This window comes from Petaurus breviceps, unplaced genomic scaffold (genome assembly GCF_028583685.1).
Source record: "Petaurus breviceps papuanus isolate PSGF00001 unplaced genomic scaffold, PetGlider_PUasm1.0 164, whole genome shotgun sequence".
Classification (NCBI taxonomy): Eukaryota; Metazoa; Chordata; class Mammalia; order Diprotodontia; family Petauridae; genus Petaurus; species Petaurus breviceps.
In genome coordinates this window covers 5,465,985-5,479,421 of record NW_027185735.1, presented here as the reverse complement: position 1 = coordinate 5,479,421, position 13,437 = coordinate 5,465,985, and the positions used below count along the sequence as shown (strand labels likewise).

The window sequence follows — 13,437 nt, the reverse complement described above, 5'->3', positions numbered from 1 at the left end:
TCACCTATAACAACATTATTAACTTCATGTAGGTAACTGGAAACAAACTTAAAAATTACCCATGTGATGAAGAACTCTTGGATCCATCATTTTGGCCATTTGTTGGTTCAGTTTTGCCATCTGGGATTGGCTTACATTCTTTGACATGTCACCTCCTTAAAAAAGCATAAATATTAAGTGTCTGTCAGTCTATTTCTTTTCAGGTTAGATACATTTAGGATTCATCTATATTATAGTTCTAAACAACTAATAATTTTTTGCTTAAGTGCTTCAGTTGGTATCCCATTTTTTACATTATTAACCTTAATTCTGTCCTTCTTAGAAGGACAAAGATCCACAGTAGTGGCCCTTCTGTAAACTGAATCAGTATCATTCTGATAGAACCAATACTAACAGACCTGAATGTTTGCCTATAAGAGCTAGAAATATCAGGAAGTCAAGCACTTTACAAAAACTTAGGAGAGGAAAAAAATAGAAACTAAGAAGAAAAAAAAGAGGGTGGGGTAAGAAGAGAATAAAGTAAGCATAATTATAGAAAGAACCTTTGCACATTGGTGAGGTATGCAAAAACTCTTAAATTTCTGACAAAGTATATAAAATAATTTTGTTTGTTTTCACAAGTAAAGCTACTCTTCCTATCATGATTCTTTTAAATGAAAAATTAATTTCATAACTGCTTCCCATTAACTTGAACTGGAAATTGGATTGTCCTTATAAATCACAATAAGTACTCTTGGGTTTCTAATAGACTGAAAATTCAATTTTTACATGTTGAAGGCTCACTCTCTCCTGAATTTTAGCTTTCGATTTTCTTTCTCTCTTCTAAACTATGACCCCTGTCAAACTGATGATTAAAAATCCAACGATTATGTTATTTGTCTTACCTTTGAAAAGTCCTTTGATACCACCCATCTTTTTCACCATCTGGGCAAACTTAGTATATTGTGTCAAAAGCTCCTGAACATCTCTTGTTGAGACACCTGATCCTCTTGCTACTCTTTGGATTCTTCCTGGTTGCTTACTGAAAACCTTTGCACCATCTGTACTGTCAAGTTCTGCAGAAAAGAGTCATATAATTATACTATCTTTTCCTATACATAATAAATATCATTCAGAAAGGAACAAAAAAGGTTATATTCTTTCAGAGTTTATTTCTGAACATGTTAAAAATACTTTTAAAATAGCACTACTTGCTCTTCCCCATAATTTACTTCTTATTAATTTCTTTTGTCTATAGAACCAAAAGGAAAGAGGTAGGTTTTATCTATATGTTATATATGACTAGAGTGCCACTATTCAAGTCATTACAATTAAAGTGGTCTCCTTCCCTAAGCATTTATCTTGATGCTATAATTACTTGTCATGCCAAGAAAACCAGAACCACCCTCAAATTCTCTGCCTGTTTTGATTAATATGTAATTATTAGAAAGGAACTTAAGGAATCAACAAGGATTTTATTAAACACATACCATATATAAGGCATTGTACTAAGCACTAGGGACACAAAGGAAAGCAAAAACAGTTCTTGCCCTCAAAGACCTTACATCCTAATGGGGGAAGTCACATGTATATAAACAGATAGCTACAAGATATATGAAGAGCATATATCTTAGGAAGGTAATCTTAGAGGGGAAGGCACTAGTAGTTGAGGTAAGGCATTTGGCAGAAGGTGGCATTTAAACTGAGTGTTGAAGGGAGTCAAGAATTCTAAGAGGAGGAGGTGAGGAAGCACAGTATTCTAGATGTGGAGGACAGCCAAAGGCACAGAGACAGGAGATGGAGTGTAATGTGCAAGGGATAGCAAGTAGGCCAGTATGAATGAATCACAGACTATGTGCAAGTAGACTGGAAAGGTAGTAAGGGGACAAGTTGTGATGAGTTTTAAATGCCAACTAGAACATTTTATGCTGATCTGGAAGGTAAAAGGAAACAATTAGAGTCTACTGAATAAAAGGAGTGACATAATCAGATATATACTTATTCAAAGTGAAAATATGGACTGCCTATAATTATCTATCTTACCTTGATCATTCATACTGTCCATTATTGTCATTAGTTTTTTTAGCCTTGCCATTGACTCTTGTTCATTACCTTTGCTCATAAAATCTGTTCCAAAACCAGGGATCATACCCTAAAATCAAAATATCAATTTCTTTAATCTTATATGATATAAAGTAGAGTATAGCATTTAAATATACACAAGAGTATTTTAATATTACCACATTTGTCTAGCTTAGAATGTAAGCTTTTACTGTCAAAAGCAGTTGCAGCCAAAAGGCACAGTATTAAAAACATTTCTGTGGATCTCAAATAAACAAAGGTAAAGAGTGTTAAGATAAATTACCAATATTTGACTGAACGGGCCCATTTTCATGATGTTTTGGAATTGTTCATACATATCTCTCAATGTAAACTGACCTGAAACAAAATAAAAACAAGTCAGTTACAATAAAGAAATATTTGATAAATATCTAAACTGTAAATATGATTTTTTTCTTAGAAGAAATCAAGCTCATTATGATTTATCCATTTGATTAAGTACCTGATATGTGCACAATATTGTGCTAGATGTAACAAATGAGAAAAGCTTCTCTACATTATATGAGCTCACACTAGATGAAATAAGTATAAGACTATGTGCCAAATAAAACTCTGCCATGAGCCTGCCTGCCTGCCATGGAAGAAGATAATATACCATGATGCTCAAGGGAAGGAAAAGGTCACAAGTGTTATTACTAAGAGAAGCAGAGTAAGAATGGGCCTTGGCACCTAGGCATATCTTGAATTAGAGGAATGAGAGAGGCCAAGAAACTAAAAGGAAGAGGGCCAAGCTCATATATCCTGCTTCCTTTACTGACCCAGCTGAGAACGCACCTCAAGGCCAGGCTTAAAAAGTTTAGAATAATCTTTTTTTTTTCTTTTTGGACAGGGAAGGTAGGGCAATTGGGGTGAAGTGACTTGCCCAAAGTCACACAGCTAGTTTTGTGTTAAGCGTCTAAGGCCAGATTTGAACTCAGGTCCTCCTGACTCCAGGGCTGGTGTTCTATTCACTGTGCCACCCCGTCACCCCAATTTAGAAATTGGGCATCTAAGGGGTAAAGAAACCAACTGCTTATTATTCTAGCCTACCCCCAATCCTTAGCAAAAAAAAAAATTCTTACTTGTCTTTCATAACCTGAGCAGGTGATTAAGCCTTTCTTTCCATAAACAAGGATAAAAGGATTTGTAAGCTGGCTTCACTTATTACTTACTAACCATGAACAAAAGAAGATACACACAAAATTACTTCATATTCTAGTATGGCCAGGCATGGATCTACTTTAGCAGAATTTCTGGCAGGAAAGAATTCAAGATTAGGTATGTGAGATGTACCAAGTTCATAGGTAGGTTTTTGATAGGTGAATATTGGGACAGTAGCATTTCAGATAGGGGAGAGAGAAAGAACAAAAGCAGAGGCATTAACTCATATGCTTAGTGTCAAGGGATGATGACTAAAGCAGTTTGACCAATGAGAGAAAAGTTCACATAGAAGAGTAGAGTAGCAAGGCCGGAAAAGCAGGTAGGGGCCAAACTACCAGATTATTTTGTAGGCCATTCAAAGTACTAAACAACTGTTAAGCAAGAAAGAGAGATGGCCAACAGCTTCTTTTGAAATGATTACTCTGACAGGGACACCCAGCAAAGACTGGAAGTGAGATAGAACAGAAACTATTGTAATAGTACCTCACAAAGGAATAACAGTCTGAACTACAGTGGCCATAAGAAAAATAGAAATGTATCAGGTACATAATGTAGAAAAGAAATAGTCAAATGTGAAGCCAAGGCTTTGTGGCTGGGTAACTGGAAGAAAAGAAGAACTAATGACAGAAATAAGGTAGTCAAGAAGAACTGGCTTTATGAGAAGGGGAAGAAAGGAGTTTAGTCCTAGACAACATATTCCATTTGGGATGACAGTGAGTCCTCCAAGTGAAAATATTCATTGGGAGGTTGGAAGTATAAGAATATAGGTCAAGGTTGGGGAAAAAAAAATTCAACACATACAGAGACAGACAGACACATACACTCTCCAAAGTCTTAAGAGTACAGTAAGACTTTTTGAGATTGTGTATGTGTGTGTGTTATCCTCATAGAAATAATAATTAATACCACAAGGCTGGAAAGATCTCAGAAGGAAGCTCACCATTTAGGGAGCAGAAAGATGAAGAGAAGCAAGTTAGGGAGATAAAACCTCCCCAAAGGCTCATGGGTAACTCGAAAACCTGGCATACTTAACTTGACATTTAAAACCCTCCACAGCCTGATTCTTTTTTTTGCCTTTTTTTGGGAGAGCAATTGGGGTTAAGTGACTTGCCCAAGGTCACACGGCTTGTTTTTGTGTTAAGTGTCTGAGGCCGGATCCGAACCCAGGTCCCTCCTGACTCCAGGGCCGGTGCTCTAGTCATTGTGTCACTTAGCTGCCCCCACAGCCTGATTCTAACCTACCTTTCTACTCTTATTTAACAATACATTTAATCACACACTCACAATCATTAAGCCAAACAAGCCTTCTAGCTTTTCCCTAAATGTGGCATTTGTATTAAATCAAATAGAAATAATGCCCATCAGAAATCCTTTCTTAGTTGAGACCTTATCCCAGTAAAGCTTAGTTCCTTCTACAAATGACTTATTTGTAAAAATGGGACACTTAAATCCTCCACCTTCCTAGCACAGTAGAATGGTGGAAGCTCCTAAACGATAGGGTCACTAAGCAAAGTACCTCTAAACAATGTTAATGAAGTAGAAAAATCAAGGAGAGTCTGACAAGGGCATTCAAGTGATGATTTAGACCTTTAGCTCAGTAGTGATGGAGGCAAAGGCTAAATTGAAGAATGTTAAATAGCTGAAGAGAGAAAAAAGCAGCTGGCATAGACTTTAGTAGTCAAGACATTAGGATCAAGTGAAGGATCTCCCCTGTTTCTCCTGCCCCCTCAAACCCTACCCCCCAAACTGTATATGTTAAAAGGCAGAAGAAAAGTGAACCAGAATTTGCCTAAAGGTGAAAATAAAAATTTTTTTTAAAAAAGAAAGAAAACTCTTGTATTCAGCAAGACCTGCTGGGAAAAATTGGAAGCAGTTTAATTAAAAAAAAAAAAGTTTAAACTAGTGTCTTACATTAAATGTTACGATAAGGTCCCAAAATAATAACTAACAAAAAAGAAATTGTCTTATCATTTAAAAATAGAGGAAAACAAATGGTAGTATCTTTAACAGCTACAACTACAGGGAAAATTTTTACCAAACAAGGGATAAAAGTAATTATAGAAAGTAAAATAGAAGGGGCAGCCCAGTGGTGCATTGAGTAAGAGCACCGGCCCCAGAGTCGGGAGACCTGGAATCTGGGTCCAGATACTTAGCGCCACACCCAGAAATAACTGGCCGTGTAACCTTGAGCAAGTTACTTAACCCCAATTCCTTAAAAAAAAAAAAAAGTAAAATAGACAATTTGATTAGATGAAAGAAAAAAGCTTTTACAAAAACAAAATTAATGCCTCTATGATAAGAAGGAAAATCTTTACATCAAGTAACTCATAAAAGTCTGATAGAAGAGATATATTGGAAAATGACACAAATATATAATACCAATATTCATTCTGTAATAAATAAGTGGCCAAAAGATGGTAACAGTTCTCAAAAGAAGAACTCCAAACCAATAACAATCATGTGAAAAATTATTCTAAATCAGGGCTTCTTAAACTTTTTCCACTCATGATCCCTTTTTGCCAGGGAAATTTTTATGCGATCCCAGGTATATAAAATAGGTATACAACTCAAACATTTACTTATAATAAATCATAAAGAAATTTATTTTAAAACAATTATTTGGTATACATATAATTTTATCTTTTATTAAAGATAAAGACAAATTTACATATTAATGAGATGGATGTGCTTGTTTATTTTTACATAAATAATTAAATCTTGATGGAATATTTGACACTAATATTTTAGTCATTGTGTGTTCAGAAACCTTTTGCAGTTGCCAATTTTTCACAACCCCCACATTCAGTTACTTGACCCCTTATGAAGTTGAGACCCACAGTTTAAAAAGCGCTGTGTTCTAAATCATTAACAAGAAAAATTCAGATTAAAACAACTCTCATGTCACATCACATACCCCTCAAATGGGCAAAGATATCAAAAGATGGAAATAGTGTTAGAGAGGCTGTGGAAAGACAAAGACACTAATATACTGTTGGTGGAAGTGTGAAAAGGTCCAACCATCCTAGAAAACAATTTGAAATTATGTAAGAAAAATGACTTAATTGTTCATATCCTGTGATCCAAAGATCCTACTGCTAGGATCATATAAAAAAAAGTTCAATAGAAAATAGAAATCAAAATCTTCACTGGAACATTTTTTTGTAATGGGCAAAGAATTAAACAAAACAAGTCACCATACTTTTTATGTGTGTGCATGTGCATGTGTAAATGCATACATACACACATGTATGTATGTGATTACCCAGGCATGTAATAGGATATTACTGTAATAGAATATTACTGATTTACATGTAAGAAACAAAGAATGAGTAATTTATAGAAACATGAGAAGACTTATATGAACTGATGCAAAATGAAAAGGAGGATCAGAAAAAATGTATGCAATGACTACAGTAATGTAAAGAACCAATAAAATGAAGTCAAACGTTATGAAAGATAAGCAAACAAAAACACCACTGTACTTGCATGGGAGAAGTTGGAAACTAGGGGTGTAGAATGTCTCATATACTGCTAAATTCAGTTTCACTGCTGAATGGTTTTGCTTAATGGGGGCAGAGAGAATAACTGAGAATGGCTATCATATAAAAACAAAAGGCATCAATAAAACTTTTAAAAAGCACACTCAGTTGTTTCAAGAATTCAAGGGAAATTTAAATTTTATATTTTTATCTTGAAATAAATTGCAAATAATTTTTTTAGTGGGAAGAATTAAAACAATTTATAATTCCAAATTGCCCATAGATTTAAGGATATAAATGACTCCAAAATAATTTTATTTAATATTACTTTTTCATGATAGTATATAACTGTAAAACATTCAATAAGCTAGATAAATGTCAAATTAATTTTTGAAACTGGCGTACCATGTTTTAACTTTTCTATAAGTGCTTCATTGTCATCCAACTTCAATTCATTGACTTTATCTATTAGTCCTTCAATATCACCCATACCTAGAAAAAACAAAAACTAGATTTAAATTCAGTAAGATAAACACCAGGCTTATTTATTTTCCACATCACAGAAAGAATCCTTTTATACTAAAAAAAGTAAGGCTTTAAACTTTCAAAGTGCTTTCACTTCACATTTTTACTGAGAAGTAGTTCAAGTGGCTACTATTACTCCTCATTTTACAAAAGAAAAAACTGAAGCAAAGAAACGGAATAACTTGCTTGAGATCATACTATCTACTTAATGTCAAAGTTGGAAATAGAACCCAGGTCTCCTGACTCCCAGTTCTGTGCTATTTCCATTTTGCTTCCCCCCATCACTGATGTACCAAGAAGTTTGCTGATGAATGGCTGTGTTTTAAAAGGTTCAAAGTCATCTATATGTTCTCCAGTACCAATGAAAATTATTGGACTTTTGGTGGCAGCAACCCTGCAAAGAAATATAAACATAAGACAACCTCAAAAAAGTAAAACAATATTAGAAACTAAACAGTAATCTCTAGTATACTTCTACTACTAAAAATATACAATTTGATTTCAAGAAAACAAATGAAAGTTATTTATAGATTAAGGTCTTCAAAAAAAGTTCATTCCCAGCTAAACAATCACATATAATGTTAGCCCTAATATTTCAGTAATTTGATTGAAAGAAAATATAATACAGAGGGAAAGCAGCAAATGAATTTTACCTAATATGTAAAACAGTGTTCTTGTTCTGAAGACCACAGAATATTGGAACAGGCCACCTCAATTTAATATTCCAACCAGAAGACTGGTGATGTTCCCTTATACAAAGTGTGTATTGTTTATGTCATCACATCTCAAAATACTAAATTATAGGGACATAATGAATTCTTTTTTTTTTTTTAAGCAATTGGGGTTAAGTAACTTGCTCAAGGCCAGTTATTTCTGGGTGTGGTGCTAAGTATTTGAGCCAGGATTCAATTCCCCAGGTCATCCCAACACTGGGGTTGGTGCTCTTACTCGCTGTGCTACCTGGAGGCCCCGACATAATGAATTCTTGTAAAAGCTTACTCAATTGTAGAGACTCATCAAAGTTTTAATCCAAATCAGAAGTTAAAAGCTCTTATCACCAAAAGGGGAATAAAAATATTTCACTTATTTGTGAAGATCGTATTTCAAAACCCATTCCCCTTTTCTGCATAAAACTAATAGCTCTGTCATATTCATTCCACAAAATATGTGGATTTCTAGATATAAATTAAGAATGAGAAACTAATATAACATGTTGATGAACTTTTAATATACTTAATAGAATACTATATTTTCTTGGTTGTAAAAGAGTAGAAATTATTGAGGAATAATAGCCCTAAATTTCAATGTTTGAAAAATAAATGCTGAAGTGACAAAAAATTACAAGTGGTGATAATTATTCAAATTAATGGTTTTGTGTCATCTAAAACTATGACAATATCATTATTCTAGTAAGTAAAGCCATAAAATAAACACGTCAAATGAAGCTTATGTTTCAATTGTGGCTTTCTAGTTTATGTATGATTTGATTTTAATTATCTCTTAATGGTATCTAATTTTTCAGAAGGAATGAAGGGAGGGAAAGAGATTGAGAGAGGAAAGAAGGGAGGAAGGAAAGAGGGAAATCTTGCCTGATTTAAAGTATAATTTTTTAAACAAAAGTATAAAAAGTGATACCTATGCCATTTTGAAAATATTTTAAAATGTCAACCTGATAAAGTTATAAATAATCCGAACATTAGTATTTCCAATACTTACGCACTAAGTGCACCACCACCTTTTGCATGGCCATCAAGTTTCGTCACAATTACAGAGGCTACATCTACTTTATCTTTGAAAGCCTTAGCTTGTGCTTCACAAGCCTGACCAATGGAGGCATCCATTACATAAACAATGTTATCAGGTTGCTAGAACATTTGAATGGAAAAATTGCAAATTTTTATTAATCCTTTCACAAATGAAAACATTTTAAACAATTCATACAAAAATAATCTTTAACTGAAATAATCAAAACAAACAAAACCATGAAGATATGTGATTATCAATATGTGATTATCTAGGATAGGAGTTGGGGACCTGTGGCCTTCTAGATCCTTAAATGAAGCCTTTCTTTATTGGAGGGAAGGCAATTGGGGTTAAGTGACTTGCCTAAGGTCACACAGCTAGTCAAGTGTCAAGTGTTAGAAGTCGGGTTTAAACTCAGGTCCTTTTGACTTCAGGACTGGTGCCCTATTCACTGTGCCACCTAGCTGCCCCTTTTAAGTACAGCCTTTTGACTGAATCCAAATTTTACAGAACAAATCATTTTATTTTTATTCATACATTTTTATTCTTCTTTTATATTTTTATTTTACTTTTAAAAAGAACATATTTAAAATACCAAAGAATAAAATAAGTTTCAGTGAAATAAACTACCCAGACTGACTGGCACAGTTAGAACATAAGTAAGCTATAAGGGCTAAATTGACAGCTGCTACACTAATTATTTAGTTCTAACTTCCCTTTGCCTGACTGGTGCCATTACTGCAAGAGATTGGTTGGTGAGTTTATGGGGTTGAGTATGCCAGGCTGTTACCAGATTTTGACAATGGTGCACTGTGTTTCTGTTTAAGGTGGAATTTTTGGATAGCTGCACAGCTTGACAGTATTTTTAAATTCTGTCTGTTTAACAGCCCATGTCAAAGAAGACCAAGAGAACAATAAAGGAAGAAAATAGATTTTTTTTAATGAGGACTACATAAGAAAATGAGAATATAAGATGATTTGCTTGCTTTGTGATACCGCAATATCAACATTAAAGAAATTCAATGCTCATTAGCATTATAACACTCATAAGGACCACAAATATTTTAAATTAGCAGGAAAGGCACAAAAGCTTGCATTTCAGAAGTCAAAAGATGAAATGTAAAAACAAAGAAAGACAATTCTTTCAAGCAATAATAAGAACTGGAAATAATGACACTGAAGAAACTTATAAAGCAGCTTATATATTTGGGCAAAAAGGAAAGCCATTCAGTGATGTAGAAACTGTGAAAGAATGCATTGCTGAAGTTGTAGGATGCTTAGATGCCAATAACATTTACAGTACAAACAAGTGCCTCTTTTAAGGAGAACCATAAACTGACTGGCAGCATGAATTAGTCTTCAACTTACCAGAATAAATTCATGCAATACTTCAAAAGGAAAATATATATTATTTAATCCCTTTGGACAAATTGGCTGGTACTACTGATTCGATGCAGGTTTTATACTTCATTCGGGTCATAAAAGAAGATTTTCTTTGCTACGAAGAGTTACTTGCTTTGGGTACTCTTGCGAACAGAACCCAGGGAATAGATCTACCTTTGACAACTTTCAAGATAAGTGTATCAAAGTTGGACTGAATTCAGTAAATTTATGTACAGTATTCAATGTGGTTTTGCCATATCATTCTAAAGTGCATACCCTATCACAGGGAGAGGTGTTAGCTAAAATTTTATCTCTGCGACGATAAATAAATTTTATGAAGAAAAGAATCAGTAATGTGAGTAATTGAAAGAGAATTTCTATAGGAATGCTGCATTTCTGTGTGACATAATGTCAAATCAAAAGGACCTGAATATTTCTTTGCAAGGTAAAACTAAATGCTTTTTTGCTTTTCAATCACTTATTGCTGTGACTCTACATTCTCCTACCTAACCCAAATGAAGATGGTCTTAAGGGTACAAATGACTGATACCCATCTATGAGATCAAATGAAACCGCAGACCTTCATGCTGCAACCAAATATTCAAATGCTTTCCAACAAAAAGCAGACATAACAAAGTCATTAAAAGGTTAGTTAACTTCAAAATTAACAAATAGTTTTCATTTTTTGAAATCATTAAGTACATAGTAGTTAGATTTTTACAAAATAATGTCCATTATTAAGTATATCTAATTGAAGTTTCTTGAATGTGGTCTTATTTGATTATAGCTAAATATTAATGAGGTCTTCCAACATGAAAAGGTTCCCTATCCTGACCTAGGACATATTCCCTGCATCTATCCCAATTAGCCAAAAATGTAAGTATGGGAAGATAAAGACTCTGGGCTCCCATCAGCACCAAACCAAAATAAAGGCTATAGAGAGTGACAATTTTATAATATTAATGCTTAACAGGGTGTTGATTTATGCTAATATACCATATGTAGAAAATAATCCCATAAAAGTGACTTAAGCAGATGTACTATGTCCATCTCCACCTTCTTAATCATAATTTAAATGCAAAGATCTGTTTTGAAAAGCTTTTAAAATTTACTAATAGGTAAATTCCTCTAATTGTATTCAAATAATTCACAAGTTGCAAAACTAAATATCAAGCCCAAATAATCAACAACTTAATACAAAAGTGTTTTGGCTATGTCTTTGATTTTTCCCAATGTACATAGGAATAAAAATGCTATGAAGGAGAAAGATAAGACATGATCACAAAAATTATATGCATTTCAAAATTATGTATTTGACAAAGAACAAAATGAATGAAAGGATAAGGTTTTATCAAATAGAAAAAGTGTACGCATTAAAAAATTTATTGATTTTATTTTTATTGAAGACTAGGTAGGTAAAATACTGGGCATATCATAATCAGTACCACACCATACCACAAGAGTAAATTAACTTAAAGAAAGCAACTTACTATAGCATTAGCTACTTGGAGCATTTCTTCAAACAAAGAATCTTCTTGTTTATGACGGCCACTTGTATCAACAATAATAATTTCAAAGTTCTCATTTTTGAATTTTTCCACACCTTCAGAGGCAATGATCACTGGGTCCATTTCTGTATAGCTATTCAATGGGAACAAGTGAGCCCAAACAAACAAAAATCACTTTCAAATAATAAACTTAGAAATCTATACCTTGTATACCATATCTTATAAGCTTAAATTATGAACAAATTTACTAATTATAGAATTCTCTTTGAAAGAAACATGATCTAAATTTTTAAAAATTTTGCAAATACGGTTCTTGATATCTGTGAGTCTAATTTTCCAATCAGATTTTTATTTTTAAAATTCAATTTTATTTTGTTTCTAAAATTCTCTTATTAGCACATTCCTTCTGTCTCACACTAAGAAAGCAAGAAAAATAAAATTAAAATATGTATATTCAAGCAAAAAAAAAATTCTAGCATTACCCATGGCCACGTCCAAAAAACAACAAAAAAGTCTCAATCTGCACTATGAATTCATTGCTTCTCTAGGTAGGATGGGCCTGTTTTATCAAAAGTACTTGATACCTGTGACTGCCTATTCTCTCTCTCTCTCTCTCTGACACTTTGAAAACCTTATAGCGTTATATAAATATTAATTTTTTCATGTGTCTAGGTGTATGATATGCTTCCCTAAAAGGTTTTTGGGGCTCTCCAATACCTTGATTATATCTGATATTCTCTCTAATGAAAAAACAAAACACAAAACACAGTTCATCCATGCTTTCTCATTCTGCTCTGTCCATGTCCTGTCATAAATCAAAGAGGCTCCACCTAATATACAAAGTGCCTTTCTCTAGATTTTCTGACAGAGGGCTATCAATTATCTCTGATAATTGCTACATGAACATACTACATTTTTTCTGGTCATACATTACTCTGATGATATTCTTTATTTAGATTATTCTTCAAAATTCTTTTTTGGTTACATGCTGTGGTCTCCTCACAATCCACCATGCCAAACTCCATTGCCCTTTTGATGACCTACATCTTTAATTCTTTAGAGACTGTGATATTCTACCATTTGCAATGAGATAGTACCACTGGAAGATGATTGATATTAAGGATAGTGTAGTTAAAAGATAGGCCTTTTTTTCCAGGGAGAGACTTGAATTATTAAAAACAGTGAGATTCCAGTGCTTTTTTCCTGCTGTTCAATTCTGGGTCCAGCATTTTGTTCATCCAGTGTCTGTCCGACAGAGATGATGATGACCAGCTCTACAGGCTATCTTAACTGCATAGCAATATGGACAACAAGCATTTAACAAGCTCTTGATTTTTCCTATGTAGTTAGGCTAAACTCTTTTGAACAACCATAGGAGGTTTTGTGAAGGTCTGAAGCTTGATGCGATCAAAATAATGTTATGATAATAATAATAGCTGATATTTATATAGTGCCTACTATATGTCTGGAATTGTGTTAAATGCTTTTTTGATTTGAGCCTCACAACAACCTTGCAAGGTCGGTGTTATTTTTATCCCCATTTTACAGAGCAGGAATCT

The 13,437-nt window shown here is 33.6% G+C and overlaps 1 protein-coding gene across 4 annotated transcripts in view; it reads right to left on the bottom strand.

Annotated features, from left to right (window-relative positions):
- SRP54 (signal recognition particle 54) overlaps positions 1-13,437 on the bottom strand; it is a 139,174-nt gene that overhangs the window by 84,623 nt on the left and 41,114 nt on the right. For all 4 annotated transcript variants that reach the window (XM_069082247.1, XM_069082248.1, XM_069082249.1 and 1 more), the window contains 8 exons: positions 11,861-12,011; positions 8,961-9,109; positions 7,538-7,638; positions 7,125-7,211; positions 2,345-2,418; positions 2,023-2,131; positions 885-1,055; positions 60-155 (listed from right to left, as the gene is read on the bottom strand). In XM_069082247.1, coding sequence (XP_068938348.1) covers positions 60-155; positions 885-1,055; positions 2,023-2,131; positions 2,345-2,418; positions 7,125-7,211; positions 7,538-7,638; positions 8,961-9,109; positions 11,861-12,011 — 938 coding nt within the window. The remainder of the gene's footprint in view (positions 1-59; positions 156-884; positions 1,056-2,022; positions 2,132-2,344; positions 2,419-7,124; positions 7,212-7,537; positions 7,639-8,960; positions 9,110-11,860; positions 12,012-13,437) is intronic.